The sequence below is a fragment of the Physeter macrocephalus genome, chromosome 12 (assembly GCF_002837175.3).
Source record: "Physeter macrocephalus isolate SW-GA chromosome 12, ASM283717v5, whole genome shotgun sequence".
Classification (NCBI taxonomy): domain Eukaryota; kingdom Metazoa; phylum Chordata; class Mammalia; order Artiodactyla; family Physeteridae; genus Physeter; species Physeter macrocephalus.
The window spans coordinates 38,159,571-38,175,080 of record NC_041225.1 but is presented as its reverse complement, the minus strand read 5'-3'; the positions used below and the strand labels follow the sequence as shown (position 1 = coordinate 38,175,080).

General features: G+C 39.7%; 2 protein-coding genes across 10 annotated transcripts in view; one reads left to right on the top strand and one right to left on the bottom strand.

The window, feature by feature from the left end:
- The window catches only part of GEN1 (GEN1 Holliday junction 5' flap endonuclease), a 30,794-nt gene extending 16,842 nt beyond the window's left edge, over positions 1 to 13,952 (bottom strand). For 2 of the 4 annotated variants that reach the window (XM_028497008.2, XM_007127337.2), the window contains exons 1-3: positions 13,613 to 13,952; positions 4,984 to 5,317; positions 4,111 to 4,297 (exon numbers count right to left, since the gene is read on the bottom strand). In XM_028497008.2, coding sequence (XP_028352809.2) covers positions 4,111 to 4,297; positions 4,984 to 5,144 — 348 coding nt within the window. In that variant the 5' untranslated portion in view covers positions 5,145 to 5,317; positions 13,613 to 13,952. Of the gene's footprint in view, positions 1 to 4,110; positions 4,298 to 4,983; positions 5,871 to 12,875; positions 12,948 to 13,612 lie in introns of those variants that run through there. The other 2 variants (XM_028497009.2, XM_028497010.2) reach the window with 2 other exon arrangements.
- Positions 13,953 to 14,184: 232 nt separating this feature from the next.
- The window catches only part of SMC6 (structural maintenance of chromosomes 6), a 75,725-nt gene continuing 74,399 nt past the window's right edge, over positions 14,185 to 15,510 (top strand). For 5 of the 6 annotated variants that reach the window (XM_028496692.2, XM_028496691.2, XM_007127334.4 and 2 more), the window contains exon 1: positions 14,185 to 14,353. The gene's annotated coding sequence lies outside the window, so the exon portion shown is untranslated. Of the gene's footprint in view, positions 14,354 to 14,932; positions 15,068 to 15,510 lie in introns of all 6 variants that reach the window. The other variant, XM_007127335.4, reaches the window with a different exon arrangement.

Genomic DNA, 15,510 nt, shown 5'->3' with positions numbered 1-15,510 from the left:
CCATAAAAAGAAATGAAATTGAGTTATTTGTAGTGAAGTGAATGGACCTAGAGACTGTCATACAGAGTGAAGTAAGTCAGAAAGAGAAAAACAAACACCATATGGCTAACACATACATATGGAATCTAAAAAAAAGAAATGGTTCTGAAGAACCTAGAGGCAGGACAGGAATAAAGACGCAAACGTAGAGAATGGACTTGAGGACCTGGGGTGTGGGAAGGGTAAGCTGGGATGAAGTGAGACAGTGGCATGGACATATATACACTACCAAATGTAAAATAGATAGCTAGTGGGAAGCAGCTGCATAGCACAGGGAGATCAGCTCGGTGCTTTGTGACCACCTAGAAGGGTGGTGTAGGAAGGATGGAGGGAGATGCAAGAGGGAGGAGATATGGGGATGAGACGCAAGAGGGAGGAGATATGGGGATATATGTATATGTAGAGCTGATTCACTTTGTTATAAAGCAGAAAATAACACACCATTGTAAAGCAATTATACTCCAATACAGATGTTAAAAAAAAAAAATGTGGGAGTAGAGGAGTGGGTGTGAGTATAGATGAAACAAAATTGGTCAAGAGTTGATAATTGTTAAAGATTGGTGATGGGCTACTTTTGTATTCATTTAAAATTTTCTGTAAGGAAAAGCTAAAAATTTTAATGTCAATTAAAAAGCAATCCATATTCGATTAAAAATTAACTTAAAAAGTACTTTTAAAAGTAATGAATATGCAGTTTTCATTGTTTTATTCAATGCTACTATCTCAAGAGTCTGGAAATATCCTGACATAATAATAATTAATCACATTAACATTTACATCTGTAAAACTACAGCAATTCTTCTCACATGATGATCATCCCAGTATGAGCTCTTCCAAAGAAGACGCTATTATACAATTTTGGCTTGAGACCTTAAAGTTCACTTCTTATCACCTCCCCTGTACGATGAAACTCTCACATTATGGGGAACCACACAGGGGTCCGTTGTTGGAGTGCTCCTAGTAAGTCAAATGTCTGTACAGGATGTTTATATCAATTTGCAGTTTTCTTGGGGTTATGAATTTAACCCAGCTGAGTAGCTTATAGTTTAGCTTTACAGCCTAGTGCATTCTTTCTTGTCATATGCGATACTCTCATTCTATCGCTGAGGAATACTGGATACGGTGAGGAAAAGAGGCTATTTACCTAGTTTCTAGAGACAGAAAAAATATCATCTCTTTTGCTTTAACTGATTAATTGTTTGCATGCTATATGATGTAATAAAAACCTCTGCCAGATGTTGCCCAATGTGGACAAGGTTCAGAAAGACAAAGTACTATGTCAAAAAAAAAGGTGCTTTTCAGAACTCTGGCTGGGTGACTTCAGAGAGACAGTTTTGTTATAGGTGCTGCTTTACTGCAACACCATAGTTGTTTCTAATTTACCCATACATAAAAAGTATCCTTTCACAAAAAACAACAAGAGTTTAAAAGTCATTTCAGATTCTGTTCCAACTCTTTTCAAAAACCAGCACAGAATTTGTGATGAGGTTGGTTGCAATTTCCTCTACCCTAAGTCTCTAACACGTGGGGTGGAGGTTGTGTTGGATGACTAACGTGTGCTTTTCATGCTTGTAACTAAAAATGGCAGTCGATTAGGAGAACGTAAGGCTTAGTAACTGAGTGTACAGAAATATGATAATGATTAATGGGCAGGCAACATTGAACCAATACAAAATGCCTAAGACCACCACAATTAGAGAAATAAAGAAATAGGAATAGAGCAATTTTCTCAAAAGGACATAAACATCTTTTTGCTTTATACTGGGTATTTAATGCCTTAAGTATGTAAACCATAGATATTTCCAGGAACTGATTACACAAGAAATAATTAGAATTCAGTACAGATATTTTCTTCAATTACTGATAGTCATTAAGGTAGAATAGTCACTAACTAAAAATTATTATTTTTCATCAGATAAAAATAGAAAATAGAATTTCTGAAGAAAAATGCTTATTAATTTATGCAATACCTTTTAAAAGAAATTAACATTTTAGACAATATTAAAAAGAAAAGCAGGAATAGGAACTCAAAGCAAATATGATCAAAGGTTTACTTCCTTAGTATATAAAGAATATGAACAAAAGAAAAAGTAGGGCTTCCCTGGTGGCGCAGTGGTTGAGAGTCCGCCTGCCGATGCAGGGGACACGGGTTCGTGCCTCGGTCCGGGAAGATCCCACATGCCACGAAGCGGCTGGGCCCGTGAGCCATGGCCGCTGAGCCTGCGCGTCTGAAGCCTGTGCTCCGCAACGGGAGAGGCCACAACAGTGAGAGGCCCGCGTACAACAAAAAAAAGAAAAAGTAAAACCTCAAGAGGTAAGTGGGGAAAGGATATGATGATCATTACCCAGAGAGGGACAAAAACTAAGTTAAATGCTTAACCTCACCATTAAAAGAAAAATACATATTAAATATGTATTATATGTATTTATACGTATTATATAAACAAAGAAATGTCTTCGATTTTGCATACTAAATAGTACAAAGATAAACCTCCTAATATCCAATAATCTTGTGGGTGCAATGAAATTGCCTATCTCATATCTGTACTGGTAGAAAGTAATTGGCAAGAGTTATAAAATCACTCCTAAACTTTGGTCTATCAATCCCACTTTGGGTAATTTTATCTTAAAATCACAAGAAAAAGCTATGCTTACAAAAAAAATGTTCATCATAATTTCCTGTATAATAGAGAAGAACTAAAAAGCAAACAATATACAATACAATATACAATCATGGGGAATGATTTCATACCTTCATACATGTACCATCATTAAAGTAATGATTTTGAATAGAATATGGCAACAGGGAAACATGGATATGTTAAGTGAAAACTCTAGATAAAAATTATTTGTGCATGATTACTGCAATTTTAAAAAATATATACACTTAAAAAAGAGACAGGGGACTTCCCTGGTGGCGCAGTGGTTAAGAATCCTCCTGCCAATGCGGGGGACACGGGTTTGAGCCCTGGTCGGGGAAGATCTCACATGCCACAGAGCAACTAAGCCCGTGTACCACAACTACTGAGCCTGTGCTCTAGAGCCCACGAGCCACGACTACTGAGCCCGTGTGCCTAGAACTTGTGCTCCACAAGAGAAGCCACTGCAACGAGAAGCCAACACACTTCAAGGAAGAGTAGCCCCAGCTTGCCGCAACTAGAGAAAGCCCCCGAGCAGCAATGAAGACCCAACGCAGCCAAAAATAAATAAATAAATTTATAAAAAAATAAATGAAAAGAGACAAGATAATAACAGCTTCCTATTGTTTTACTTACTTTATCGTATTATAGATTTCTCTTCTTTTTACATTTTTATAAAAATATATATTTTAGGGCTTCCCTAGTGGCGCAGTGGTTGAGAGTCCGCCTGCCGATGCAGGGGACACGGGCTCGTGCCCCGGTCCCGGAAAATCCCATATGCCGCGGAGCGGCTGGGCCCGTGCACCACGGCCGCTGAGCACGCGCGTCCGGAGCCTGTGCTCCGCAATGGGAGAGGCCACAACAGTGAGAGGCCCGCGTACCGCAAAAAAAAAAAAAAAATATATATATATATATATATTTTATAAAGTATAAATATATTAAAATATAACTGAGTACTTTTTAAAACTACAGAGCCCTAAAGGAAGCCAAATACGTATTCTATGAACTCTCATTAATCCTGAATGAGTAAAGTATGAATTAATGAGACCTCTATTCTGGGAATTCTTTAAGTGCTGAAGATGTCATAAAATGTTACATATTAAGTCCTGACTATGTACCAGTTGTTTTAGATATATTTTCTCTAATTTTTACCATATCCCTGTAAAGTATTACTATTCTATTTTACAGAGTAGGAAATGAGGCAGACAGGTTAAAAATCTTGCCCACTGTCTCAGAGTTTCTAATGGCCAGAGTCAGAATCTGAAAGCAGGTGAGTTTCACTCCAAAACTTAAACTCTCTTCTCTATTCACACTGTCCTTCTAGTCACAGTAAAGTTAGTAAGTATTAAGGATACTGAACGAAAAACATTATCAGAGTAAAATATACTCTATAATTCAAATCAGAATTATTAGATCATATCTGAATGCTCACCTCCTTTAAGACTGATTTAAAATGTGATCTCCCTGTTTTCTGAGACCATGTTTTTCCCGAAGGTCCATACCGAATCTGATTCCTCTTACTTATGACATCAGCTTTCAGCTTTGGGGGTTCCCCTTCCATAACGAACACCAGTTTTACATCCATTAGCGTTAAATATGAGATACGAAAAAATAGGTTCCTGAAATATAAAAGTTAATAATACATTAATCATCATATATTGATAGCAGAAGTCAACATAGCAGTATGACATAATGGCAAGAACATTAATATCAAAAATGTTATATGCAATAACATTTTATTTGTTAAGATTTTATTTTAAGTAGACTGGACTGAGAGACCACTGTGTGTCTTTTAGTAAAGGAGATTTATGATTATTCTAATTGCTATGTAGAAGATGGTTTGGAGGAGGAGGCCAAGAGAGGAGGGAGGGAAACTAGCAAAGATTTCATCTCAGCAGGGCAGATAAGAGATGTTGGCATCCACTGAGGCAGTGCTTCTGGACATCGAGAGAAGTTTGTGAACGCAGGGTATATTCTGGAAGTAGAACTGGCAAGACTTCTAATGGGTTGGATGTGTGGAGGACAAAACAGGGGGAGAATGGCTCCCAAATTTCTGGCTTTTAGTCATCGAAGCATCCTTGCGGATATGTTAAAATAGGCAGCCAGGTATATAAGTCTGAAGCTCAAAGGGTACGAGGTACAAATTTGTGTTATCAATATGGAGATGGCAGATCGAGACACGTTATTACATTTTAAAATCTCAAAATGTAAAACAGCAACAACAAAGGAAATGAAGTGGAAACAAAACCAAGACATCCACTGCTTATGCAATCATCTATTTATATTCTGAGCACGTTTACTCTACCTGAGGTGGGGCTTCATGACTGTCCCAATCATTTTTTTGACTGTCTGTGCTTCACATACCCAGAGACTCAGATCAACCGCAACGGTTTTCCCACCAAGACTGTGCAAGTGGACGTGTTGTTTAACAGGCTCCAGAATCTGCCACAAGTCATTCACTCCCATCCTGGTGATTATCTGCTGTTATTTGAGGCACACTTTTCTAAAGACTGTTATAAGACATAGAAGCTCAGAACACAAATTCAAAGTGTATTCTGAGCTATTGTGGGGTGATTCATAAATAACAGAGTATTCTTATTTCTTCCATTGGTCAGCTCTTCAGAATGAACCAAGAACACCTGAAACATTAAAAATGGTGGTAATACACTTAGTGGTTTCAAAAATACTGACACAACTAACAGATGAAAAGTTATTAACAGATTATAGCATGCTGAATTTGTCCTTAAAATCCACTCATGTTACCAAATATGTTTCTCTATAGTACTGAAAAATAGTTATTTTTAAGCTTAATGTAACCAATGTCAATGGCTGCCTTGTCCCTCCTCATTCTTTCCTCTTTTCCACGCAGTCTTTAGCAGTGGCTGAGAATAAAATTTTTCACATGGTCACATTAATATTGCATGAAATTTGGAAAATAAAAGGAAAAATTACCCCATCTCAAAAGATGGTAATTGGCTTCGTGCCACCTAATAAGAGCTAACAAATGCAGAGACTGGTAGAAAATCCACAGATGTGGTAATGTATATTTGTCTTCTTGAGAATTCACTCCTTGATTTACATACCTAAAGAGAGAATAGGACTACTCCTCTATCATAATCAGGAAAAACAAAAAGACAAAAGCAAGGAAGAATGCAAACACACAAACAAAAAACCACAACAGATTAATGAAGGAAAACTGATGGAAAAGTGGGGGTGGGGAGATAGAAAAGGAAGAGTTGAAGGAATACATAATTATTTTTTTTTAAACAGCATTGGCTTTTTAAATTGCAAGGTCATGCATGTTCATTGTGGGAAAATAAAAAATCTTTTAAAATAAAAATATTTTTAAATCACCTATAGTTCCACTCTCCAAAGAAAACTGATGTTAAACTCTTTTCTATGTACATGACATTTTAAAAACAAAATTGGCTTAAACTCTGCTATTGTAACCTGCTTTGGTATTTTCTATAGGCCAGTTTTTCCTTATTAAACATCTATAGCTGTTTTTCTTTTCCTTTGTTATCATTTGATAAAAAATATTATGTAGCATTTGCATTGAAGATTCAGTCTATGTAAAAGTCTGACTATGTATCATCTGAATAATGACCTTAATTCACTCTACAAACACAAGGTAGGATACAAGACATATTAAGACAAAAAGCTATCACCACAATGTAAAGCCATTCTAAATAAAATGTAACTGTATTGTCTGTTCCTTTAACACAGTCCATAGTAAAAGCAAATGTTCTCAAATTGTACATGGCTACAAAGAAAATAAATGCTGGAAATGTGGCTATCTGTCATTTTCTCTGAGCTTTTCTGAATCTTAATTTTAAACGTGGTCAGTGTAACCCTAAGTAGTATTTTGTGCACTGATTTTTATGAAGAGCTGCACAAATATTTGCCGATATGTCACTTTAGAAGGAAAATTATAGATTTAAATACAGAGAAGAAAGCATTAGGTAGTAATGGTGGTTCCAGTGCTAATATAGTCTATTGCACATCAAGAAGGCCCACAGATTGAACGTGGGTGGCACTGTGACATGGATTCAGAGTCAAGGTTTTATCTCTTTGTTAGTGAAAAGTTGTAGAAATTCTGTAAAAAGTGTGGGGGGCACATGTATTCCCTAAGGCATTATTATGAAGGGAAACAAGCCTTTTAAAGTGTTAATCACTAGGACTTCCCTGGTGGCACAGTGGTTGAGAATCTGCCTGCCAATGCAGGGGACAAGGGTTCGAGCCCTGGTCCGGGAAGATCCCACATGCCGCGGAGGAACTAAGCCCGTGCGCTGCAACTACTGAGCCTACGCTCTAGAGCCTGCGCTCTAGAGCCTGTGCTCTGCAGCGAGAGAAGGCACCGCAGTGGGAAGCCCGCGCACGGCAATGAAGAGTGGGCCCTGCTTGCTGCAACTAGAGAAAGCCCGCGTGCAGCAGCGAAGCCCAGCGCCGCCAAAAATAAGTAAATAAATAAATTTAAAAGAAAAGGAAATAAAGTATTAACCACCACAACATGCAAAATTCAGAAATAGAGAGTTTGAGAGGGAAGTTCTTATTGATAATTGTGCTTTCCTTTTATTTGTGACTCACGCTGGATACCGGAATGTGTTGCTACTGAAGGAACGTTATCATAACTGATCCTAGTTCATTTAAATTTGACCCTGACGCTAGCTGTCAAATTTGTAAACGCAGGTATCTCCTGATTTAGCAATAGCTCTCCTAGGAATTTACTTTAAGATATGCTCTTAAGTGTTTACAGATTTATATTCATTGTAACATTGTTTATAATAGACACTGGGAAGAACCAAATGAGCACAACAGACATATCTTTAAGCAAATTATGGTATATTCAAACAATGGAATAGATGATGCAGCAAATAAAAATGGATACGTCTACCTGTACTGATGAAATAGCCTCCAAGTTTTGAAATGAAAACAGGTACAAAATAGGTTATTTATTAGGGATGACTTGAGAGATGTGAAAAATTACTTTGTGTTGTTTATTTTTTAAATAACTATATGCTTGTATTACTTTTCAAATTAAAAAAAAGCTAAAAACTGTGGTCCTATCTATAAAGGTTGGGCAAATAAACTAGAAATCTTTAGATGGTTTATGTCTTGCCTAAATATTAAGTAATGAAATATGGACACAGTTCATGGGTCAACTAAAAAGCAATGTGCTACATATTTATGAGTATCTGAATATCAAATATGACTTCAGTATGTCTTTTTAAGGATAAGAGAGTCACTTTTTCTGGTTTCCTCCAGAATGCCTAGGAATGAGTTATGTGGTTTTAGGCAAGGCACATCTTTTCTCTGGCCCTTCCATCTCTAAAGTTCAATCCTTCCTACCATGTCTCTAATGCTTCATTACATAAGCTGACTACACATATATAAATGAATAGTAAGAATAAAGACTGTTGCATGGTTATCTGTTGCAGTGTTATCATGGCACACACAAACACATATTTATGTATAAGACTGTGATGTACATTGTATTCCTTCTGAGGGTGATGGAAAAAAAAATTGGAGAAACACTAATGAGGTAGACTCAATCTTAAAAACTGTAGTCCTCTATTTCAAGCACATTTGAACATTTTTAAGGATCTTAATGGAATATATTATTCACTGGGGCAGCCATGCCTGGAAAAATAAAAATAAACCCAGAACTGATTCTATTAATATTTTAAGATTCCCACAGATTGGATCCCTTAAGCAAGACAAAGAGGGCTTTTAACTAAGCCCATAAGTAATGTCTTTAATATAATATGATCATTACACTTAAAACTTAATTATTCATGTTATTTTAATTTCTTTTGTCAGAAATAAACCTGGTTTAAAGAATGAGCATCCTGGGACTTCCCTGGTGGTGCAGTGGTAAAGAATTCACCTGCCAATGGGGGGGACACAGGTTCGAGCTCTGGTCCGGGAAGATCCCACATGCCACGGAGCAACTAAGCCCGTGTGCCACAACTACTGAGCCTGCGCTCTAAAGCCCGCAAGCCACAACTATTGAGCCCATGTGCCACAACTACTGAAGCCCGTACACCTAGAGCCCATGCTCCACAACAAGAGAAACCACCGTAATGAGAAGCCCACGCACCACAACAAAGAGTAGCCCCCACTCACTGCAACTAGAGAAAGCCCACGCGCAGCAACAAAGACCCAATGCAGACATAAATAAAATAAAATAAATAAATAAATAAATAATGAGCATCTGTGGTTATGTTACAGAACAACTAGCACTGGCAGCTGAGCAGATATGTACCTAGGACATCTATTTTGGCTATTCCTTTATTATAATATGAGCAAAGACTACAAAGCTGTAACAATGGCTAAACACAACTAGTATGAAAAACGCAGGCAAAAAGAAAAAAGGTCTGTAACAAAATTATCATTTAGGTCCCAGAAAGTAAAAATTAAGTTACTATCTCTGAGCTAAGGTTTTCTCTTCTCCATTTTCCTTAGTTATATGACATTTTCTAGGAAAAAAAAAGTCTCTTTCGTTGCCAGTCTTCCTGGTCACCATATTTTTTTCTTCCAGTTTTATTTAGATACAACTGACATACAGCACTGCTTAAGGTTCAGTTGTACAACATAATGATTTAACTTAAGTACATCATGAAATGATTACAGTAAGTTTACCACATCCATCATCCCATAAAGATACAGAATTAAAAACTGTTTTCCTTGTGTTGAGAACTCAGGATTTGCTCTCCTAACAACTTTCACATATAACGTACAGCAATGTTAATGATATTAATCATGCTGTACATGACACCCTTAGTACTTATTTTATAACTGGAAGTTTGTACCTTTGACCACCTTCATCCAATTCCTTTTTAAACTACTTTGGTACCTTGACCTAGAGTCCCAATATATCTACTGAAATGCATTTGAAAAAGGTTAAAATCTCTCGTGTTCCCCAAGCATACTCCTGTAAAATAGTAATGCTCTGCTATGTTTCTTTCATAACCATGAAAGAATTGCTGCTATCGTGAAACGTGCTTTTTTCCACTTTTTTCTCTGAATGATAGGACCCAAGGGGACAATTTTTAGGAGCTAGCCTCTCTCTCTAACATGCCCCAATGAGTCTTTTTTTTGTCTTTCTCTTAGTAACTTACCGTTAATGAATTTCCATTAGACCTTCTTGAATAACTGCAAGACTTTATATAGCCTTCACCACTTTTAACTAAAAAATAATAGATTAGAACTATGCCAAGCAACACTATTTAAAGGATTGGTGGCAGGCATAAGAACTAGAAAGTTAACAGAAAGACTCACAGGAAGATTATTTTTCGAGTCAGAGAGCTGTCTCCTTTGAATACTCTATAATAAAGAAACTTCTCTTCACTTTCCCTCTTTAATATTTATCCCTCATCATCTGACAACTTCTCCGAATTCTTGATAAGAACATCTAATCTCCTACTTTATCTTTACATGGATGCATAATATGCATCTAATTCTTGATTCCACCATCTCTCCTCAAAACTGTTCTATCCCTAGTCATTGCCAAATATCCAGTTGCTTAGGTCAAAAACCTAGCAGTCATTCTTGATCTCTTTACTTCACTCTCTAACAGCAACTTGATCAACAAGTCCCGTCTCCAAGTCTGCTAAATGGCCTCCCTGCTTCTACTTTTTACCACCCACCACCCACGCAATCATCCTCCCCATAGAAGCCACAATGATCTTATTTAAAAATCTAAAACATATTTTAAAATCTTCATCTCTCTGGTAATGGATAGTGAATTTCCTTAAGGGTGACATAACTTCTGTTTGTTACCAGTTAATTTACTTCATTTATGGTGCTATCTTATAGCCAGTTGTAAAATGCAAAAAATATTAATGTAAAATTACAAAGCATTCTAAATGTAATACATTCTTTTAAAATACTATTTTAGGATTATCTTCAATAGATCTACAACCTAAGGTCTTTGTGCTCCTTTTAAAAATCACTTGTAAAAGCAGAATATTAAACGAATACCTCAATAGTTCTGAAAGGGAAAAATTATGTGAAATAGCTTATAAAAAATTACACCATGTGCGTGTTTGTTTTTTTTTTGGCTGTGCCGTGTGGCTTGTGGGATCTCAGTTCTCCACTCAAGGACTGAACCTGGGCCATGGCAGTGAAAGCCCAGAATCCTAACTACTAGGCCACCAGGGAACTCCCCATAACATGTTTTAAAAATGCACTTAATCTAAAATATCTATTTCCACGATCTATTATTTCCCATTCCTTGTCACTTTCTTTGCACCAGCCCTTCCTTTGGAGTGATATTAAGTAGCAATGGTAAGACTGTAAAAGCATTTAAAGTTCCAAAAGGGGACAGAATGCAACACCTTTTAAGATATTCAAGTACAACTATACTCAAAAGATAGAACAGATGGTTCTTGCATGAGGTCATGATCAACCTGAAAAGGTTGCTTGAAAATAGCTCAGCATTAAGTACAATTTAAAAATACTACACATAGCAAACTCACCCCAAACTGTGTATAATTTTATCTTCCATTTTTATTTTAATAGGGTGAAATTTGAAATTTTTTATGATGTAAGATTTGGTGAGTCTCTACTCCTATCTTTTTTTTTTTTTTTTGTGGTACGCGGGCCTCTCACCGTTGTGGCCTCTCCTGCTGCGGAGCACAGGCTCCGGACGCGCAGGCTCAGCGGCCATGGCTCACGGGCCCAGCCGCTCCGCGCCATGTGGGATCCTCCCGGACCGGGGCACGAACCTGCGTCCCCTGCATCAGCAGGCGGACTCTCAACCACTGCGCCACCAGGGAAGCCCTCTACTCCTATCTTTTATAATGTAATGATTTCATTGACATCAATCTGCTCATGCAATCAATGTATATTACATATATTCTTAAAAGTCTCCTAATATAGTTCTTAAGAATTAATGTGATGCAAGAATACTTATGTGAATCAACAAAGTCAGAACAACCCATAGCAAATAACTTTATAGCCTACTAGTGGCTTCAATTCATATGCTTTAGTGAAAGAGCATTGGACTTGGGATAGAAAACCTAAAATTTTGATCTTGAATATACACTGACTAGCTGTACAACCTTCGGAGGACATTTAACCCATCTACAAAACGAGAGGTATTAAACCAAATGAATTACAAGATTCTGATATCTGTTGAATCTCATCACCAATTTTGATAGCTTGGTATTAAAAACAAATCACTCTATTTCAGATATTATTTCTTGGTAGAAAGAACATGAATTTCTAGTTTAAAAAAAGAGCTTAAGAATCCCCTTCAGGTTAAAACAAAACCAAATCCTTTGATGTAACCATATGGTACCCATAAATCAATTTATGCTCCTAAAACTTCCTTAAAAGCTAATAAGCTTTATTGGTTAATTATAAAACTGAATGAGGTGAGAAAAGCACAGAACCTTGCTAATTCCACTAATGAATCAAATTTAAAGAACATAAGAGGTCAATGGTTTGATATGCAAAAATATACATTTTATTAAACTAACAGCTTTCCAGTTTTATTTCAGTTTTAAGCAGAAACATTAGAAACAAATTTTTTTTAACAATAAAGCAGGAACTACTTTAAATTTCCCAATTCCCATGCAGATGACTCTATTTCATATAAAGTTTGGTAAACTGTATAATGCTTATTTCAGTTCAGGATTGTACTATATAGGACTTACCACATAACTTCACTAATTAATGCTGTGTTTATTATTTCTTCAGTTTTATTTTCATATGAATTTAGCTTAAACTTTGAAGAATAATATAACCCAGGCTTAAATTACTCGTTATTAATAAATATTTATTAAATGCCTACTATTTACCAGATTCTTCTTGGTGCTGGAGATACAATATTGAAAGATCAAGCCCTGCATTTAAGGACCGTGGTTAGGTGAGATTAGAGATAAAAAGGGAATTATAACAATGTGACAAGTACAGGCACAGAAGTAAGGCTAGAGAACTATAGGAGTAAATAGAGCTAAAGAAGGTATCCTACCTAGTGTAGGGCATCAAGGAAGACTTCTTAAAGGAAGTGACATATAAGCAGAGACCTCCCAACTGTGTTTCCCATCTTTTACCCACAAGGACCACTTGGGCCAGATGTCGTAGTGTTTTCACCTATTTTGACTACGTCATATGTGTATCATAGCAAAGGCCAGAATAGGAACATATACTTGATTATCTTTAGAAGTAAAAGGGTAGGAATTTCCTTACTGGAGACCAGAAGTTTGACATCAATTTCTTCGGGGGTGTTCTGGGTTAGCAGTAAATACCCCTTTTTTCCATCTAGAAAGGAAGATTTTGGGGTATAGAAAGTATATTACGTAGCTACATCAGCATGTAACGTAAAGAGCGGCGGTAGCTTAATGTCGGGTTGAGAAGGCGCTGAAAGCTAAGCCAAGGAACTTAAACTTTTTTAGTTCCGATGTTCATTGAGAGGGTTTAAAATGTAGGCACGCGCCAGCGGAAAGAAACATTGTAAATAAACAACCACAATGCCTTAAGGTAACTGCTATAATGGAAGTATTTCCAAAACACAAAGTTAACACCAAAAAAGAGGAACACCCAAGTGTGCCCACGGGGATCAGGGAAGGCTCGCCCTGGATGGCCTTGAACCAGGCGTGGGAGTGTACCCCACAGTGCCCGGGGGAAGGACATTCGGGACCCAGCGGCCTCGGCACAGCCGCCAGAGCGCGGAGCCGCGGCGGACAGCTCCCACGCGCCGGGGCGAACCGCAGGGACGGGGAGACTGCGGGAAAGCAGGGCTGAATCCGGCCGGGAGCTTCGGACCGCTGTCCTCCTGAACCCAAAAGGAGCCTCTGACGGTGTTTTGGGAGGAGGGGCGGGCGCGACAGGGACGCGAACACAGAGCTCGCCCTCAACCCAGACTGAAAAGGAGCCTGTGGAAGGAGCCGGGCGGTGCCGTCTCTCCACCGTTCTGCGGGACTTACCGGGACAACCCTTCCTCCTTGGTTTTGAAAGACGCCCTTCCGTGATTTACCAGTTTGGCCTGAATCTTAACTACTGCTGTCTCCAAGTTTCTAAATTTTCTCTTCTCAAAAAAAAAAGAAAAAGAAAAGGAAAGACTTTCTCTTTCCTTCCCCAAGCAAAGTCGACCATTTGGCGCTTAGCACCCTGCCCCGGAAAGCTCCTGGGGAGCACTTCGAATTCCGCGCCTTCTCGCCCACGGCCCCGCCTCTTCCGGGAAGTGACTGTCCCCTTTCCGCGACTGCGGCCGCACGCTCGGCTTCCCGGGCTCCCAGCCGGTCGCTGTACGCATGGGTGGAACTGTCGTCTGGGGGCTCCGAGTTTTTTTCACTTTCACTTAGGCAAATCACCCACCCCGCCCCCCGCGTCCCGCTATCGCCGAGCCCTGAGCTTCTACAAGCTTTCTCCGTCCGCCCAGGGGCACTTCCGGTCCCTCCTCTTAGACTCCAGTGGCGCGAAAACTCCGAACCGCGCACGCGCGGGCGGAGTCCCGGCGGGGGGGGGGCGGGGCGCAGGCGCGGAGTGTCCCGCGGTGGGCGCCGGGGCGGCCGGGCTGTTACCTTCTCCCGCGGTGGGCGCGCGGAACCCCGCGGGCCGACGGCGGCCGGCCGACGCCGAGACGCCCCTCGGGTGGCTTTAGCATCCTGTTGCGCCGCGGCCGCCCCGCCGATCGGGTTCCTTCAGGAGACTTCGACTTGTTCGAGGTAGGGTGAGGGCGCGCGCCGTCGCTCTCCCTGGCTGCGGGTCCATGCCCCTTCACCGCACTCCTAGCTGGCGCCCCCAGCCCACCTGGTGGCGGCCGGGTCAGCGGAGCTGAGGCGGTGTCCAGGGGGCCCGGGCGGCCCGGCCCACGGCCGGCGGGGATCTTCGCGCCCTCTCCTCAGGCGGCACAGGTCCCCTCAGCCGCGGGAAACTTGCCCGTGTGTCCGCTGGGCTCCTCCCTCGAGCGGCTCTGGCGGCGACGCTTGCCAATTCCGGCTCGGGCTGCGGGACCCGGCGCCCGGCCCCAAACGGCCCTTTAGCTTTTGACGAGGGACTTGGGGGGTGTAAGGGTCGGGGGGTGAGGTGGGGTGCGGGAATCGGGCTTTTATCACCCGTTTGATGGTACCTGGCAAGTAGCAACTTAAGTATGTTTAAGAGATGTACGTAAATATTACTTAAATTGGATTTGTTGCTAAATGCCAGTTTCATGAGAACGCAAACTCTTCTGTACCTGGAAGAATTAAATTGTGATGTTTGGAGGTTTTATGATGTCATTTCTTTTCCCTGATTTTCTCGTGGAGATGAGCTGGAGAAGAATCACTATTGGGAATTGCGGAACACAGGACTCAAGGGTAGAGAAAGGGCTTGAGAGGATCCTGGGATAATTCCTAGAAAGAGCAACTATTTGCTGTTTAAACCCTGAAGACAGAACTTATGTGAGTGCTTGCTACTCTGTATATTTCATGAGGAGACGATTACAAGCGAGTGTTTTAAAGACAAGCTACTCTGGAATGTATATTCAAAAGAAAAAAAGTCCAAATTCACTGACGGCTTTTAGACGGCTGCCGTGTAGTCTTTTAAAATGTTCACTAGCACGTGCATGCACTTGCTTGCAGAGAGTTCCATGAGTGCATGAGTGGAGAGGGAGCATATTGGAACTGCTTAAATTTACTTTATCTCGTTCTTTTACTGTGTGAAATATGCAGAGTAATAATTTCCTATGAGAATATGTATTTACAGTTGTGGTTTTTTTTTCCTTGGATGGCTGTAAGTACAAAGAAGTTTGGAGATTACTAGAATATTGCTTAAAAAACATGTTTTGTTTTGTTTTGTTTTAACATCTTTATTGGAGTATAATTGCTTTACAATGGTGTGTTAG